A 19,839-nucleotide genomic window follows, 5' to 3' on the forward strand; every position below is an offset into this window, starting at 1 on the left:
GCCCCTATCTATTTTATCCACACTGGATTTTGGTTTGAAAATATTTAAACAATTTTAGTCTAAGAGAAAACAAATAACTCAGAAGGAAATAACTAAAAATACATAGCCCAAGAGAGCTCAATGGTCCAGTACCAATTGGTGGTTTATTTTAAAATCATATTTTTAGCTAATTTTCTGAAATTACTATATGCACTAAAATAGGGCATATTTATCTTAATCTTGGCAAATATTTGTGAATCAGCTGTTAGCAGCACTTCTTCACAGTTACATGTTGTACAGAAACTGCAGGACTCTCTTTCACAGTAATGAATTTAATTAACAAAAATCTTTACACACACATTGGTTTTACCTTACGAAGTCAGGTACATTTCTTGTGACTGTGAACGTATTCCCAAAATGTTTATCTGCCACACAAGTTTTTTTTGCTCCTAAATCCCATTAAGCATTCCTTTACATTTTTATGTTCATTCAATTGGAACATAATTTATTTCTGAAAATATTTCGAACTTGATGGTAAAATGTATCTGTTTGAAAAGGAACTTCACCTCGTTTCCCTGGGAATTAACATTTAAAAAAAAAATGCAATTCCTGTACAAAAGTCTTATTTTTCAGAAATAAATTAAACATCATACCAATTGTGACAGATGGTTCTATTAAATCTCATCATGCTACTTTGAGAATTATGAAGCATGCTTGCCACTGAAACCTATTTGCATTCTAGAATTATTTGTGTTACACAAGCCACATATTAGACCGAGATGAATCCATACTCTTATTTTTAAAAATGTAGGTAAATTCCACATTATACAAAAAGTAAATAAAATACACAAGCCACATCCATCATTACAACTTTGCACAAATCTAACTGGAATATATAAATCATATAAAGATATCCCTGCACAGTTGAGAACTTGGAACTGTATATATCGAAGAAAACTACAATAAAACCAATAATCGCTCAATTTAGAATTGTTTCTTAAATTGGTATATTGGATTACATAATTAATATTGCCTAAACAAGCTGCATTTATTCAAATGAGCAAGTACCAATTGTTACGCTGCTCTTGGCTTCATGCAGCTTTGTCTACACATTAACTTGGAAACTGTTGTTCCATTAGAACACTTCTTCCTAATGTTTTTACACTGTGCTATGTGGATGTCAAATGCTTTTTAGAGAAGAAATGCACTTTTAAACTAATCAGAACAGTACACATATGAGACAAGAACCATTGGTTATCAAATATGACTTTTCTATGACGATATTTGCTGCATTAAAAGACCAATAGCAAGTGACTTTTTGGGAGATTATAGAAACTTGCATTTTCTAACATTTTTCTAAATGGTCATACACTCACCAATACCACACTTAGTCAAGATAAAATGAATCTCAGTCTGAATAAAGCAAAAAGTACTTGGACAAAGTAAAATTTCAAATGCTCGCATTATAGATGAGCATCTTAAATGCTGCCTGCGATTACTGCAGTGCTCAGTATTTATAAACCAGCAGGCAGCACAACCCCAATGTAGCACAAAGTTCCTTAGTGAAAATTAGAAAATAAATTCAGGAAAAAAATGTGCAAATGTTAAAATGATGGATGACTGGCATCTTATGGAGGCAAGTGAAAGGAAGGATTAGGGTCTATCATGATCAGATGCTGGTGCAGCTTCTTAGAAAAATGTTTCTGGTATCTTATTAGTTGATTGGAGGTAGCTGCTTTTCAATGAACGCTTTGACATCCAACATTTCCTAATATTAAAATAAAAGATAGTTAGAATTGTTTTAATGTAAACAGCCAGAAACTGGCTTTAATGTATGTGACAATCAGAACATTGAAATCTGTCCCTCATGGGAGCAGGGGTAAACACCAGATAGAATGCATTTCAAGGGATTAAACCAAGTAGAGTCTAGCCCCTTAGTATAGCAGGCTACCTATTAACCATGAAAACCCCAGCTCCAAACATGATCACCAAAATGCTGAGCTCCACTGCACCATTTTAAGCCCAAATATCCCCAAATTCCATTTTGAAACCAAAATATCCCATGTCTGTCTCGGCTTCCTGACCCTTGTCACTTTCAATTCAAATCTTATGTCAAAAGTATATTCCTCTTACAGCAACTTCTAATTCCAAATAATCGATGTGATAATAAATTAATTAATAAATAGATGCATCCTCCTTCATGTGGCCTTACTCCACAGCTGCTAAATGTAAATGTTTAACAATAAAAACTTCAGTGTTCTTCCTTCTCCTTATTAGGGCGAGGGCTGCTTGTGGCATTTGAATATGGAACAATATATGGCACCTTTAGAAGCTACATTTTCATCTCAAATCATTTTCAAAATGATTGCATTTACTCATAAAAGTATTCTTCACCATGATACTTGGCAGTTAACCAACTTTTAGACTGCTAATTTTCTGGTAGTACTAGCAGTGGAGAAAGAGAGGGTCATTGAGGAATACAGTGGTATTGAATGTATTACAATTTTGTTTTTTGAAACAAAGATGGCAAACAGCTGATGCATTGCATTTTGTAATAATGAGGTTCTTATTTCATTTTGGAGTCCACAGTGTGAAAAATAGTTTTGATAGGGTATATTGGTATGATTAAAAAAAATCATGAAAAAGAACTATTTAGATGTATGTATTTTCTAATGCTGCCCATGAAATAAGGTGTTTCTTTGCTTTTAAAATTCAGACATGTAGGATTATCTGGTACTTTTTTCATCAGCCTGGCTTAGAGTAGTTAACCTTGGTAAAGACTAGAATCCAATAAAGATCTTTCTGGTCTATAAATCTGTACCATAGAGAATGATTCACTTAATCACTGAACCAATGGAGGTGGAACACACAGGATTTGTCTCTCCAGGTGAAATGAGGGTCAAAAAAGGAGGGCAAAATAATCATAAATATCACAGAATTCTGAAAAAGTTCCTTAAATTGTACTTGAAACTACGTATTTTGAAAAGAACAATTCTGCCATTTTAACAGCTTATCAGGTGACATTTAAATTCTATAGACTGACATTAAAACACCTAGGTAAGGTGGCTATCCTGTCATTCGTTCAATACAACCATAATTTTTGACAATATTTTTAGAATATATTCAACTTCAACATTTTAAGATTTTTTGTTGCTTACCCTGGGACAAGAACTATGCATCATGTGTGGGTAGGACTTGAAAGTGACGTTGTCTGGATTGATGATAGTTTTTAATTTATCAGCAGTAAGATCACCAAACGTTAGAGGCACAAGAGCGTCATCCTCTCCGTGACATTGAAGAACATGAATATCTTTGTTTGGACTATTAACAGCTGCCTTGGGAACAAAAAGACAATAATAACTAGGACTTGTGCTGATGCACTGCTCAATAAAAATAAACAGGAATAAAAGTTATGTGAAATTCTGCAATATATTTTATAGAAATGAAAATCCTGGAAAATGAATATGTTACAGTGCATATTTCCATTCAAAATTGTGCACTGTTACTCAAATAATCGATTTTTGCACTCTAGTCAATTTTTAGCAAATATACAGACTCAAATATTTAAGATTACCATTTAACCTTTCCACATGTGGCAAACATAGTCAAAAAATAGCTTAAGAGCCCTGATACATAAAGTTTACAATCGTACAATCAAAATAATCCATTAGTAACAGTATTTTTCTTCTAATGCTGTATGAATTTTGTAGCAGTGCAAGTTGTTTATGCTCACAACTTAATTACATAAATCCCACTGGGTTGCTGAGATAATTGTGGCTAGATAAACCGTGGCACAAGTGTTGTCAAATAGTTGGACAAGGGCAGGGAAATCTGGCAATGAACCTTGTTTAATAAAACATCTTTGCTCAGCTTTTGCCTGTTAAGCAATATGTAAAATGACACAACAATGTTTTACATCTAAGAACATGAATATTCTTACGAGTTGCAGACGAAACAAAAAGGAACAATTAGTTTCACTAGTGACTTCAATTTCTTTCAATTTTAAATATATTCACAATATAATTAGCAATGGGCACTGAACTGATACTTAATAAACCATGTAATGAATCAACCTTGTGATAGTGTAATGAATAATTGAGTAGAGTGGGAACTGCTGCAGTTAGAATACATTCATTTTCTTTAATATAAGAAATGAAAACTAAAGATTTTTTAAAAAATTATATTTCATTGCAAAGGGGTTCAAATGAATGTACAGTACTGTTCCAACTTAAACCCAAAGTTGATTATTAAAGCCTTTGGTTTATAATAATTAAAACACAAGGTGAAATTAAAAGCCAAAGTAAACATAGATGCTATAATAGCTGTGATTAAGCTGGTAGCATTCTCTCCTCTGGTAGTTGAGAGTTCAAATCCTTCTTTAGACTTGAGCACAAAGTGAACACTCCAATACAGCAATGAGAAGGGCTGCACTGTTAGATGTGCAACTTTGTATATGACAGATTAAACTGAGACTATCAACCCTTGCATGATCATAAAAGATCCCATTCCACTCTTTCAGAGGAGGAGGAGGAGGAGGAGGAGGAGGAGGAGGAGGAGGAGGAGGTGGTGGTGGTGGGGGTGTTATCCCTGATATCCTGGTCAAAATTAATTTCTCCGATAAATATAAAAACAAATTACTTGGTCATCACCATCATTATTTATGGGATCAAATAATAAAAGAAACAACAATAGCAATTCTTGCCAGTAAAAAGTTCAATGAGAAAGGTTGCATGGATGAGGGCACTTCACACTTGGAATTAGAGTGAAGGAAACAAATAGTTTATGTTATCCCACTAAGACTATCCCACCATTTCAGCTTATTAAATTATTTCAACGAATGCATTTTCAAATAAGAAAGATCAGGTGCTGGGAGCAGTGGATCACTGCTGTTGGGGAAAACTGGGACATGGGAGTGTATGAGGAAGGGATGCCCTGTGTTTGTAAGTTCAATAGTCCTAACTGAAGTTGGTGCCAGTTTCCAGTGCCAGCCTCTACAGGATGGGTCCTGGTCTGTCCAATCTCTTAACTTTTGACAAAATAGATCTTACGAAGTCCAGCTCCTGTGTATGTGATCTGTTCCTTCTGCAGGATGCACAGGCATGAATGAGTGATGTAACAGAAAATGCCGAAAACACTCAGCAAGTCAGGCAGAGTTAACATTTCAAGTTGAAGACCCTTTGTCAGAACAATCTGACAAAGGATCTTCAATCTGAAAGGTTAACTCTGTTTCTCTTTCCACAGATGCTGTCTGACCTATTGAGTGTTTCCAGCATTTCCTATTTTTATTTCAGATTACCAGCATCTGCAATTTTACGATTAGCATTCAAATATGCTTTGCATGCTGATTACCTCTGCACATGACTTGGCATTAGTGCATTAGACGCATGGAGAATCTGGAAGTATCCTAATAGACTTCAAAATCCACAAGATGTCTCAGATTTTGAAGAAAAAGCCTTTCCTAATTGAAAATTGATAATCTAGTACACATAGACATGGCAATATGCACAGACATTTAGGACTTTTAGGCCATTTTAAATGCACAAGAATTCGAAGGATGGGAATACCAATTACAGTAAATTTAGCTTAAAAATTGAGTTGGTATGTTTATGTTGGTATCTTTAAAGCAATCATGAACTCACATAACTTTTTCCTTAACCAATGATGTGATTGCTTGAATTGCATGAAATTTGTACTTATGTCATGGCCGTCTTCAATAACAGACCAGTAAAATAACCATATTTGTGACGACACACAAATTTCCACATTACATATCACCAAAAAAGCAGATACGTTATAGCTGCCAAACCAAAACAACATTTCATATACAGCTTTACTTCTTCAAAAATCAGTTTTTGCAGCCTTCTCAGTAGAATTATTTTTTCTTAAAATAAAATTTCCACCATTACACCATGTTTAAGCTTTCCAACATCTCTCTTATCTTGCATAGTGGGAGAGTGCTGGATCTTTGTTGCTCATTTAGTAATCACCCAAAGGAGGATAATGGTTATTTAATTAGTACCTCTGGAAAAGCATTCCGAAGTGGAAGCCAACAGCTAAGGGCAATCACACCTCCAAGCTTCTGATGTGTTGTCAGTGCCGTGTACAATGAAAGAGCACCTCCCTACAGAATAAATTAAATAAAGAATTTAATCATTGTTAAACCTCATTATAACAAACTACTCATGCTAACATTTTCTAACTGTTGCTCTAATTGAAGCTTTAATTTTTTTTAAAAGGAGTTTCCAGCTGTTGTTTGCTGATCCAACCACTATAAATGATCAATGACTGTATAATAAGAATAAGAACACAATATGCTGGAAACACTCAGCAAAGAATGGGCAAGTTGTCAATAGCTGAAGAATTCGAGAACAAGTCCAGGAGGCCACAATGTGCCCAGATGGAAGATGAGGCATGTTCCTCAAGCTTGCCTTAGGCCTCATTATAATCGTGCAAGACGCCACAGACAGAAAGATAAGCTTTGCTCTTTTTCCAATCTGTATCAAAACCAGTCATTCATCTATGATCGTGGCACAGTTCTTCCCTCCATTAGTATAGCCTGCCCTATTTGGCTGGTCCTACAGTCCTGCTATTAGCAGCACGTAACACGAAGCATCATGTGCATTTAGTCTCACCCTATCAGAGACACGTGCTTTGTTCTACTCATCTCTCCCCCATCTTGTTACTGAGAATTAACTCTTCCCTAGTTGTGATAAAAGGTCTTGGACATGAAGAGTTAACTCTTCCAGTTTCCATAGATGTTGCCTGACCCATTGTGTTTCCAGCATTTTGTTTTATTTCAGCTGCTTTTTTAAGAAAAAAATATTTTCCTTTATTGTAAAATAGGAAATAATTCTAATTTTCATTAGAAATTCAATCCAGTAATAAATTCCATATAATCTACAACATGACCAACACCAGAACATATATGCACCATCTTAAAATGAACAATACAATTATCAAAGCAATTTAACAATGCTCCTATCAGAAAAAGTGGAAAAAATCAGTAGCTATATTTGTTTCCTAGTCCTATGTTATTAGCTCTAAAAAATATCTAATACACTGATTATATGGTCTCTAATACATACAATTCAGAAAGATGGAAAAACTGCAAAAATAATGGATTAAAAGAATACGTCAGCAACAGTCGGGCACTAAGACGGACCATAGTGTCACATCAGGGCATGTTCTGCAAACTCTCCCTGGTTGGCACCTGAGACAAACCATAATACCTGAAAATGACTGGAGGGGGACACTGATCAATACATAGAGAAATTATTGAAGTTACTTCATTTAAAATTATGGGACAATTACATCCCTCGATTCAAAGTTTGTAAAAATTAAGGCTTGCTATTCATTTTTGCAGTTATTTTCTACAGTATCTTCGAATAGAAAGTTACCCAATAGATCAACTTATATTTAGTGACATCCAATCTCAAGCTTCTAATAGACCAAACGAATACAGACAATGCCATGTGAACATATTTTACCTGAGAAAATCCTCCCAAAATAATTCGATGAGATGGTATTCCATTCTTAACTTCCAGATCTATCATTGCTTTAACTGCAAAACAAAAGTGATAAAAATTAACAGATGTTACAAAATTTCATTCAATGTATCAAAAATATGATGGAATCTGCTTAGTTGCATCTATTAGATTTAAAATGGAATCCTAAGTTATGGACTTACAAAATTGTATCAACTTTCCCCACCAATACACTACCTATAATAAAACCCTTGATTATCATATCCTTGAGAAATCTCTAAACCGTATAAACTCTCCTTTCTCCATCGACCAAGATTCTAATCCATACTAATACATGGCTACCTTTCCTACAACACCACTTTCAGTATTTCCTGCCAGTTTCTGATCCTGCCAGGGCACAAAAGTGTTACGATTTCTGAACTTAGAAATGGAAATGCCATTACTCTGACCAAGTTGCTTAATCTCTCCTCAGCCTGCCTTTACCCATTGATGATGCCCATCGCATAATTCCTCTGCCAATGCCTATTCCCTATTCATTGGCTCGTCTTTCACTTGATTTCATTCCCTGAAACTGAAAAGCAAAACAAAAATCTACCTGCTGAAAATCTGAAAACATTGAGCTGAAGTACTGACCATTTCTCTGTCCAGAGATGCTGCCGAACTTGCTTAGTATTCCCAACATTCTACTTAACTTCATTTTTAACCTTCCTGATCCTAGCTAGTTACCTCCACCAATGCATTTTCTTCCCACTATCCTGCAGTTCCTTCAAGTGTCCCAAGGATCCAATCATGGCCACTGTCCCCATGTCCTTCCTTAGGCCAACCTCGGCAGACAGATATACTCTTGACAGCCAACTCTACATTTTCACTACCCGTCTTATTTCTTCCATTGCCTCAGATATCAGATTGTGTGACATCCAACCTTAGAGGAGTTAGAATATTCTCCAACTAAAAAAATGGAGAAACCAAAGCAGCCATTGTCATAAGTACATGCCACAAATATCATACTTTTGGTACTGATTCCAACCAAGCCTTTAATCAATTCAACCAGGCTATGTGCAATATTGCCATCCTGCAACATCCTCATATCCTCTCCATTTATCCTCTTCTACTGTCGACCTCCAATTATCTAATCCAATAGGCTGTTGAATTCACAAATGCTGCAGACAGCTCCTAATTTGAGAATTCCTATGCTGCTCTATATTGCCTCCCACATTCGACACTATGAATTTAAGCTTACCCCCAAACTACTTCTATATGTTTGTAATCTTTTCCAAGCCTACTATCACTATATACAACTGTATCTTCAGCTTCCAGAATCTAGTCCTCCAGAATTGTTCCCCTGAAACATACATCTTTTTATCTTTCTTTGTTTAAATTTGCTTTATAACCAGTTGTTTGTCCAATTCTTTGCTCATCCTCTTTAACAAAGCTTAGTAATTGGTTTCTTATTGTCACATGTACAGAGATGCAGTGAAAAACTTTGATTTGTATGTCATCCATACAGATAATTTCAAAACATAAGTACATCGAGGTAAGACAAAGGAAAAAGCAATAGCAGAATGCAGAATATAATGTTACAGTTACAGAGAAGGTGCAGTGCAAGTAGACAATAAGGTGCAAGAGCCATGACAAGGAAGACTGTGAAGAGTTCATCTTTATCATACAAGAAGTCCATTCAAGAGTCTCATAACAAAGTGATAGAAGCTGTTCTTAAGCTTGGTTGTGCACATTTTCAAGCTTTTGTATCTTCTGCCCAATTGAGGGGGATTGGAGGGGCGGAGGGAGAGGGAAGAGACCATATCTAGGGTGGGAGGAGTCTTTATGTTGGCTGCTTTCCTGAGGCAGCAGGCAGTCCAGACAGAGTCCATGGAAGAGAGGTTGGTTTTCATGACGGACTGACCTGTGTCCACAACTTTCTGCAATTTCTTGCAATCCTAGGCGGAGCAGTTGCCATAACAAACTGTGTTGCATCTAGGTAGGATGCTTACTGTGGTGCATCTATGAAAATTGGTGAGGGTCAGTGGGGGTATACCCAATTTCTTAGCCTTCTGAGGCAGTAGAGGTGCTGGTGTGCTTTATTGGTCATAGCATCTACATGGTTGGACCACTCAAGCTATTGGTGATGTTTACACCTAGGAACTTGAAGCTTTCAACCACGTCCACCTCACCACCATTCATACATATACGGGCATGTGCTCCATCCAACTTCAAGAAAGTCAATGACCAGCTCTTTTCTGTTGCTGACATTGAGGGAAATGTTGCTGTCTTGACACTATGCCACTAGGCTTACTCTCTCCTTCCTGTACTCCATCTCATCGTTTTTTGAGATCTGGCCCACCACAGTGGTGTCATCTGTAAACTTGTAGGCAGAGTTAGAGCAGAATCTGGCCACAGAGTCGTGAGTGTATATGGAGTAAAGTAAGGGGATGAGGATGCAGCCTTCCAGGGCACCATGTTGAGGATGATTATGACTGCCTATCCTTACTGATTGCTGGTCTGTTGGTCAGAAAGTCAAAGATCTAGTAACAAAGGAAGGTGCTGAGTCCTAGGTCTAGGAGTTTGGAGATGAATTCGTTTGGAATTATGGTATTGAAGGTGGAGCTGTAGTCAATAAATAGGAGTCTGACATAGGTGGCTTTGTTATCCAGATGCTCCAGAGATGAGTGTAGGGCCAGGGAGATGGCATCTGCTGTGGACTTGTTTCAGCAGTAGGCGAATTGCAGTGGATCAAGGTCATCTGTGAGACTGGAGTCAATGTGTGCCATGACCAACCTCTCGAAGCAATTTGTTGACGTCATAGCTAGCTGGTGATAGTCATTAAGTCACATTACCTTATTTTTCTTTAGCACCGGGACGATTGTATGTGGCTCAACACCCATCTTGGTTATGAAAATGCATTAAAAATGTAATACGTATTTTACACCTGTGCTGGTGCTACTATCTCTCACCCAAAATCTTTTATATACTCTTGATGAAAGGTTGTATGGGTTGATATGATAGTACTCAAATAGCAAGACTCCCATCCTAATTTTTATACCACCTGGTCTTCCATTAAGGCAAATTATGATGTCAAATGCTGCCCTCCTGGTTATAATTCCACTTCACTTTTTAAAATAATCACTGATTAAGAAAAAAATGGGCAATAAGATATTTGTAGTTTTCATTAACACACAGCTATTAAACTTAGGGTCAGTGTGATTCATCTGAAAGTACTTCGGAGGATAAAACTTCACTACAAAGATTTCAACTGTCATGTAATTGAGTTAGCCATGAAAGAAAATGAAGAGAGCTACTTTGGTAATGGCAATCAACTTAAATATTATGAAAACCTTATTCTCCTCTTGCTAGCCTACAACCATTGCACTCATATCATATGAAGTCCATAACCATACTTGAATCTCATATGATTCTACATTAAAAACCTTGCCTTATTTTGTTTCACTCCTTTAAAGCAATTATTAATATACAACATATTTACAATCTTCATTCAGAAGATGAGGAAATCATTAATGCAGAGGCAAAATGAAATTGTTAAATGCATTATTGTGCTTTAAAATTATAATTTTTGCAATGTCTAAAACTAAATTAATTTGATTTTTGTGATAGATTAAAAGATACAGATAACTTGCAAAACTTGGATGCATTTGGTCTGGCAAAATAAAATTTCTACGCACATTAAGAACATCCATGATGTGAGAAACTTATCAGGGAGGGAAACAAATAAGAACATTGGGGTCATTCAAAGTTAGCTGATAAAGAATTAGCATGCCTTGAAATTGCATCTTGCTGGATCTCAGGATGTCAGAATATACTTTATTGGCAAGAAAACACTTTTCTGAAGTGCTGAGATATGGTGCAGGAAGCGCTTAAGACAATTTATGATGACTTAATGGGCTTAGTGTAAAATGCTCCAGATTATGGAAATTTAAAACAAAAAGAAGAAAATTCTGGTGACAGTATTTGTGGAAAGAGAACACTAATCTTTCATACAAATCGTCCTGCTCATCAAAATTCACTTCCCTCACACTACTCCAGTATCTTCTAGTTTTATTTAATGATTAAATAATCTGTTTCACTTATGCTAGTTAGGGGATAAAGGTTGGGAAATGGCAAGAGCCATCCTGCTCTTCTCTGAAATAGCGTCAAGGTCATTTCTCACCCACATGGAAGGCAGGTGGAACCTTGAATTAATGAATTATACAAAAGATTACTCATCAGACTACTCATCTCCTTAGTGTCTGTGCTCATTTCTATAGTAGGATTTGAATCCACAACCTTTCACTCAGGGAGACAGTCCATCTTAATCCATTGAGGATATTTGCCTGGACAAGATTATTGAACCACACTCAGAACTCCACTACAAGTTCATGTTTAGTAGTGAAATGAATTTAAATTGTGCCGAGTGATTTTTTTTTACACCTTGGCCATTTTTTGTTTGACCAAAATAATATACAAATAAGATGGATAATTTGAAACTTTTTATGGCCTGCCTTAAAGATCATTGTCTCAAAGATATGTACATTTTAAATCAGAAGTTGTCAGTTAATTCAAGTGAAGAATATTGACAATGAACCCTATGAGAGATCAGACCAAAATAAATGGAAGATTTTGGAAATACTCAGCAGGTCAGACAGCATCTGTGGAGAGATACATATGACATTTCAGGTCAGTGACTTTTCATCAAAGCTGACAGTTTTTCCTCTCCACAGGTGCAGCCCAAACAGCTGAGTATTTCTAACAGTTTCTGTTTTTATTTCAGGTTTCAAACATCTGGAGCACTTTACTTTTGTACTTATGATCGGTTTAGATGTTATTCTTTTCCAGTGATTGTCAACCCTCCAACTGAAAACAAAATACATTATAGAAGATTTTATTCCCCTTACCATGCTTCTCTGCTTTTTTTTTTGAAGTGCTCCCAAGTGTACCAAAGTCATAAAAGGAGCAAAGGGCAGAAGAATTTAAGTGAATAGGGCACAAGCAAAAGAAATCAAAGACAAATCCTTAGACTTCTAAAACTGAACACCAAGTTAAACTCATGAGGTTTGAAGCAGCTGCAACAACAAAAAAAAAATCAGACTCAGATGGTTAAGATATGCAAAAGAATGCAATAAGCAGAAATGGCCTAGAGGTGCTTTTGAAATAATTTGAATCTCATTATTCAGTTATGAAACTGATTCCATGGGGCATGAGGAACTAATGGAGCTAGATAACAGTGATGATAGTGGGTGTGGTGGACTTTGTACTGAATGGTCTTGGGCCAAGGTTCTAGAATAGTTTAAGCTAAAAAAGCATAAAGCAAAATCATAAATTTCAGTGTCACACAAAATACTAAAAGTTGCACATTAAATACAACCTAAGCGTGGAGACTGACGAAGTTAACATAAAAATAAGATAGAAACCATGGTTTCCAAGTCATCATACAGGATTTTGTGTTTATCACTAACAATCATTCACAAATTTTCCTGGTCATTGTTAGTAGTGAAGAAGTGAAGTTTACACTCTTTAGGGCACAAGTAGAAGCAAATGCCAGAGTTATGAATAATATCAAAATAAAAAAAGCAGGCATCAAAGACAGATACTACAATTCGAGGCCTCAAGATGAATGTAATGGTTAATACACTTTTGTATCCAGGGTAGCCATGAAGAATGTTGGGACCCAACAGTTGATGGGAAATCCTTTTAGCATAATTTCCTGAATTCAGAGAGAAAATCTTATTCACTTGTCGACAAAACTTCAGGTTGCAACAAATCATTATTTTTACACAAGCATAAATAGCCCCATAAAAATCAGTTCTTCTTCCCTCACAGAGGAATTCCTGTCCGGGATAAAATATAAAAGGTAGGCCAGTGGAAAGAGGGAAGAAATTTTGTGAACTGAAGACAAATGTTAAAAGTAACAAAGATTTGGAAATTAAAAGGGATGGCAGAGGAGGAACGTAACTATCTAAAAAGTTACCTATCAAACATTTTAAAGTTAATAGAGGAAGCAACAATTTCATAGCAACCCTGTTGTAAAAAAAACTCTTGCCTAATTAAGGCAAGGATTATAGCCATATGCAGAGTTAATTAGGGTTTCTTATCTCACCACTTTCTGCAGCTTTCTTGATGCCTCCCTCATCTTCAGAAGAATCCACAGTAAGTCCAAAGATATCAAACCTATGGGAAGAAAACATTTTATTAACAGATTGAAAAATCACTTCTTGATTTTGTTCAAGTTATCAGAGTTTGGGTTAGACATGCTGCTCAGAACTTAAAGGATTCACAAGAAAACATTTTGATTAGTTACCATTTGATTCCTAACCTCAATTATTTTTGATTCCTAACTCACTTTGAATATGCTTATTCTGAAAAAAACTTATCCTTTGGAGGTTAATGCCCTTCAATTTCTGGGTTGCCACCAAGCATTAGGTAAAGCGATGAACCTTGTTTATTAACTTCACTGTAGTCACTTTATGCTTAAATGATAAGTATTTCCAGAATAACAGTAAGAATGTTAAAACAAAAAAGACAGGCAAGGGCAAATGTGGGTCCCTTACAGAGAGGGAAATGGAAAAATTAAAGGATTAAACAACTTCTTAAAGAACCAAAGATCTAGAAAAAAAACGAAGAATTGAAAGAAATTAGTCAAAAAAAAAGTACTGGAAAGGTTGGTGAAATTGATAGCTAATAAATCCCAAGGACTCAATAATCTACATGCCAGAGTTTTGACAGTTACTGAATCTTATATTTATCATGTTCCAAAATTTTATTGATTATTTCATAGAGTGGGAATAAAGAGATTGTTCTCAGGTTAGCAGGTTCTGACTTGTGGGGTACTGCAGGGACTAGTGCTTGGATCCAAATGTCTTATTTCTGAGTTTGCTTATGAAGCTAAACTAGGTGGGATTGTGAGTAGAATGCAGAGAGGCTGGCATTTAAACAAACTGAGTGAGTGGGCGAGAACATGGTAGATAAAATTTAATATGGAAGAATGTGAAGTCATCAACTTTGGCGCACAAAAAAAAAGCAGAGTATTTTTTAAATGATGAGAAATCTTCAAAAAGGGATCCAGGTATCCTTCCAAGTGATTGAAAAGCCAATGTGCAGATGCAACAAGTGATTAGAAAGGTAATTGGCACATTAACATTTATCACAGGAGGATTTAAATAAGTATTAATAAATTTCAAAACATTACTGGAATTGATGAGTTTGACTTATAAAGAGAATTGAGTAAACAAGTCAATATTCACTAGAGTTTAGAAAAATAAGAGATCTCATTCAAACTTATAAAATTCTTACGTGCTCAATGCAGGGAAGAGGAGTTTAGAACCAGGGGAATAGGCTCAGATTGAGAGGTAGGCTGTTTAGGACAGATGAGGAGAAATTGTAGAGTGGTGAACTTTTGGAGTTTTCTATTCTAGAATAGAAGCCCAGTCATAAAGTTATTCCTGTCTTTAATGAATGCATTAAAACATTTCTGGAGAAACGGGGCTAGTCCAGGAAAATGTCCCTGAGATAGAATATCAGTTACAATTATCACAGATGGTAGAGTGGGCCCATCTCTGCTTCTTTTTCTTATGTAATAGTGGCTATATTTTAAAAGTACTTTATCTGAAGCAAAACATTTAAAGATTGTGACACATGCAAAGTAAATAAACTAAGTACTGAATAAAATCTAAGCCCTACTATATCTGTAAATAGTATGATCTTAGGAAACCAATGATGTAGAAAGTGGGAGAACAGCGACAGGAATACTGATCAAAAAAACATTTTATCCTCGATAGTGGATGCAGTTGTTGATGCTCCATCCAGGCTGATGACAATCATTTTATGATATTCCTAAATTTAATCCTGCAGATTCTGGAAAAGAACTCATGGGCCAGGAAGTGAATTATCTCTTCCAGAAAACCCAACTTCTCATGGTATAGCTGACAGAAGAGTAGCAGACCCATATAAAGAGAGATTGGATAGGCTGGGTTTATTCTCACTGGAATGTAGGAGGCCACGGGGTGACCTTATGCAGGTTTACAAAATTATGCAGGGCATAGATAGGATAGACAGAATTTTTCCCAGGGGTGTCTAAAACTAGGGGGCACAGGTTTAAGGTGAGAGGGGAAATTTAAATGAGACCCGAGGGGTATATTTTTCGTACAAAGGGTGGTGAATATTTGGAATGAGCTGCCAGAGGAGATAATGGAGGCAGATATATTTACAAAGTTTAAAAGGTATTTGGACAGGAATTTAGATAGGAAATGAGAAGGGGGATATGGGCCTAAGTGCAGGGAAGTGGATCAGCATCACGGTCGCCATGGTCAATGTGGGCGTTAGGAGGCCTATTTCTTGTTGTACATTTCTATTATTGCTTGATTAACATTACTAATGCATTCAAAAATTTTGGTAATCACCATACTCCTCCTGGTTTTCTGCACCACCATACTGATTATGAATAATTTTCATTTTTCACTTACCAAGATGACATATTCATATTGAAGTTCATTGTGACAGGAGCAATAGGCCTACAAAAAACACCACAGATCACATGTTAGCAAAAATAATAACATTTTAATCATAGTCTCTCCATTAAAACAAATTAGAAATGTTAAAACTTTTCTGCAACAACTCATAACAGATAATAATAAAGCTCCATAATACATTTTAAACAGTTCAAGTTGCTCAGTGAATTCCAATGTTCAACTGGTGCGATATAAATTCAAAATTATCACTTCTACTTTTACAGAAGAAATGAAGATGAATCCCAGAAAGAAGTTACAATTCAAATACAAAAATAAATATGACCCCTGCAACAAGTTCACTCAAATCCAGAAATGCATGTTGTAATAGTAAAAGTATAAAATTTAAGATAAGTGGTTATATTTGAATAGAATCTGAGATATTAATGAAAAAAAATCCTGTTTAAGGTGATTTCCTTGTATAGAACATGGGCTACGTTGGCAAATATTGCCTATTGCCAATAAACAACTGCTTGAGAAAATAATGATGAGCATTCTTTTTTAACTGCTATATTCTGTCAAAGTATTTCGACATTAAACAAAGAGCTGAAGGATCTTGACACGTAGACAATGAAGGAACAGTTTTGTTTTCCAAATCCGAATTGTGAGCAATGAAGGGAACATGCAGGTACAAGTATTCCCATGCACTTGCTGATCTTGTCCTTCCAGACAGCAGACATTGAGGATTTTGGATTTTGAAGGAACGCCTTGGCAAGCTACTGAAGTGCATGGCTGCAGATGAGCGAGGGCAGATGAGAGTCAACTACATTGTTATGGGACTAGAGTCACATTCAGGCCAAGAACAGCATATTTCCTTCTCTTAGAATCAACTGTTTCAGTTTTTGCAACAACAGAATAGATTCATGGACAACATTACTGTCAAGTACTTTTTTTCATTCCAGATTTTATTTAATCAACAATCTAAAATCACAGTAGTGGAATTCAAATGCATAGCTCTAGATAATTAATCCATGTACCTGAATTATTAAGACAATAATGAACTGCTAAATTCCCCAACTCCAACTGACTTGAATCCTACTTCTGACAGACTTGGAAATGGGAGGCTTATAAATGGGCTCTACGAAGAACAGAGACTGAAAATAAAAGCAGGTGGTATTTGATGTTGCGGATGAGCAAGTTATTAAACTTGGCATTGGGATCAAGGCCTGAATGACTGTTAATGATCAGCAGGCAAGCATGAAGCCAACATAAAACAAATGGAGGATTATGTTAAATCTGCAAACAAATGGAGGATTATATTAAATCTGCAAGTCAGAAACACAAGATCTTAATGATGCTCCCACAATTACATCACTAATGAGTTTAGCTTTTTGATTAAAGCAAATTTTCTGTTTTGAGCTATGGTTTTTATAGAAAGTTAAATTATTTTTCATTTTTTTTTCTTTTGACATACGAGACTGTCATTTGGTCCATTAAGTCTATGCCATCTTTTTGGAACATTCACATCAGTTCCATTGCCCCATTTATTTCCCCGTAGCCTACTCTCTCTCACACATAATCACAACTCCTGCCACCCACAAAGGGTAATTTACAGGAGCCCATCAACCTGAATGTTTTCGGATGTGGGAGGAAACCAGAGAACCCACTGGAAACCCACACGATCACAGGGTGAACACACAAGCTCCATGTAGACAACACCCAAGGTCAGGATTGAACCTGGACTGCTGGAACTGTGAGGCAGTAACAGTAACTGCTGTGCCACTTACAATAAACAAACTACCAAAAGAAACAAAATGTCATCCCTTCCCAACATCCCAAAGGAGTTATCATTCCTAGTAACTTTCCCTTGGGAAAACCAAGGTGAAGTATGTTTGGCTCACAAGTGAATTTCAATTAGCAACCAGAAAGGTAGATATTGGCTTGACTGCACTGTGTAGTGTACTGATTGAGAATTCTCTAGGTCTGACAAGACTTGCAACTTTCTAGGAATTTCTATAAACATTAAAAATGGTCTTTGCAAACAATCCCTGCACATCTTTCTGATCAGCTTCTTTAATAAGCAAATACAAATGTGCTTATCTGTCTGTTATCAGAATGTTTCCATTTTCTCTTCATAAGTTAATAAAAAAAATCCTTCAACTATTTATACTTGCTTTCAAAATTTAGTTAAAATGCATGCTTTTCCAATTAGTAGGAAGTGGAATTCACTTGTTCAGGAAGCATGTCCCATTGATAAGATTTTTCACGTCTTTTTATGGAATTGTATGAAATGTTTTATTCTATTTTCCTGTCAATATTTAAGTGAGTAAAAATGGCCCATGTTAGGGAATATTCTGGAGTTATGATATTATGGATAGCAGATATTCATTAAAATGAGGACCCAAGAGACTGCAGAACCACATAGCTCCGTGTAGACAGCATCATCTACTGCATTCAGTGTTCCAAGTATGGCTTCCTCTACAGTGGCGAGACCAAACATAGACAAGGTGACCGTTTCGCAGAACACCTGCGCTCCGTCTGTAACCGCGATCTGCATCTCCCCATTGTCAGTCACTTCAACTCCCCTCCCACTCCATCACAGATATGTCAGAAATCGGCCCCCTCCGCTGCCAGGAGAATTCCAAGTGCAAACTGGAGGAACAGCACCTCATTTTCCGTCTTGGAACCTTGCAGCCGAATGGCATGAACATTGAATTCTCCCACTTTAAGTAATTCCTGCCCCACCCCACCCATGCCTCTCTCTAGATGGAGAGAGAGAATCTAGCTCTCCTCACACAATGCTTCAAACATTCATCTAGATTCCAGCATCTGCAATCCATTGTTGCTCTAGTAAGACTGCAGAACCAGTCTTCAGGAAATAAAACCTGTTCACAATTGATCTCTAACTGATGCTTTGGGATCATTGAAACCAATCATTGGGTATGGGATATTTTGATTCTGTACCATTGAAACTATGCAGATGAAGACGATAGATGAATATTCCTGTTAATTGGTGCTCATTGAAAACTTCAGGAGGAGATCAGGGAAGGCATTAAGTGGTTACCTCCTGTATTAATGCATTGTTAAAGGCACATCCCTGCTAGTTAATGCACAGTTCAGGGCAGGTCTATTTTGTCACTTAATATTCTAGTTAGTTATATATTAATGGAGCCATCCCTCAACATTAACAAAAGAGGTATATTTTGGGTGTCTGGAATTTGTGCTTAGAAGCTCTTGGACCAGTTTACAAGATAAGATATCTTTATTAGTCACGTGTACATTGAAACACACAGTGAAATGCATTTTTGCGTAGCGTGTTCTGGGTGGCAGCCTGCCACACTTCCGGCGCCAACATAGCATGCCCATAACTTCCACAGCTACTAGTATTTTGAACATTCAAAGGGTTTTGCTAGTTAGGATGTGGTCCCATTGTAAAGCAGGTTGTGGGGGCAGCTACATTAAGGACATTTAAGAGACTCTTAGATAACCACGTGAATGACAGAGAAATGGGAGGGAAGGGTTAGATAGATATTAGAGCAGGATAAAATGTCAGCACAACATTGTGGGCTGAAGTGCCTGTACTGTGCTGTAGGGTTCTATATTGTTCTGCAGTTACCTATCTACATTTAAAAATGTTAAAGCTAAATAGGTGATTATAGCCATTGAAACTGTAGTTAATCATTTACTGTTGTCTTTGTGTTTGTAAATTATAAAACATTGTGTGAGGAGAGCTAGATTCTCTCTTCAAAAGATCTGCTATGTTTAATAAAGACTTTTATATTTCCCAGTTACAGCTTCCATGTGGCTTAATTTAGTCAGTCACAACAGCCCATATTAAATTTTCCATTTGAGTACTTACGCATGTGGGCAAATGTATTTAACATGTGGTATCTTGATGGTTGCCAATCCATCGGCCCAGCTATGTCTGTAAAATGCAAACATGT

At 36.4% G+C, this 19,839-nt stretch overlaps 1 protein-coding gene across 1 annotated transcript in view; it reads right to left on the reverse strand.

Annotated features, from left to right (window-relative positions):
- Positions 1-295: 295 nt before the first annotated feature.
- The window catches only part of lypla1 (lysophospholipase 1), a 28,392-nt gene continuing 8,848 nt past the window's right edge, over positions 296-19,839 (reverse strand). Inside the window, exons 3-9 of the mRNA XM_052022834.1 lie at positions 19,755-19,820; positions 15,914-15,961; positions 13,552-13,622; positions 7,467-7,540; positions 5,999-6,100; positions 3,138-3,314; positions 296-1,747 (exon numbers count right to left, since the gene is read on the reverse strand). Of these exons, the coding sequence (XP_051878794.1) occupies positions 1,694-1,747; positions 3,138-3,314; positions 5,999-6,100; positions 7,467-7,540; positions 13,552-13,622; positions 15,914-15,961; positions 19,755-19,820 (592 nt within the window). The 3' untranslated portion in view covers positions 296-1,693. The remainder of the gene's footprint in view (positions 1,748-3,137; positions 3,315-5,998; positions 6,101-7,466; positions 7,541-13,551; positions 13,623-15,913; positions 15,962-19,754; positions 19,821-19,839) is intronic.

This window comes from Pristis pectinata, chromosome 9 (assembly GCF_009764475.1).
Source record: "Pristis pectinata isolate sPriPec2 chromosome 9, sPriPec2.1.pri, whole genome shotgun sequence".
NCBI classification, from domain to species: Eukaryota; Metazoa; Chordata; class Chondrichthyes; order Rhinopristiformes; family Pristidae; genus Pristis; species Pristis pectinata.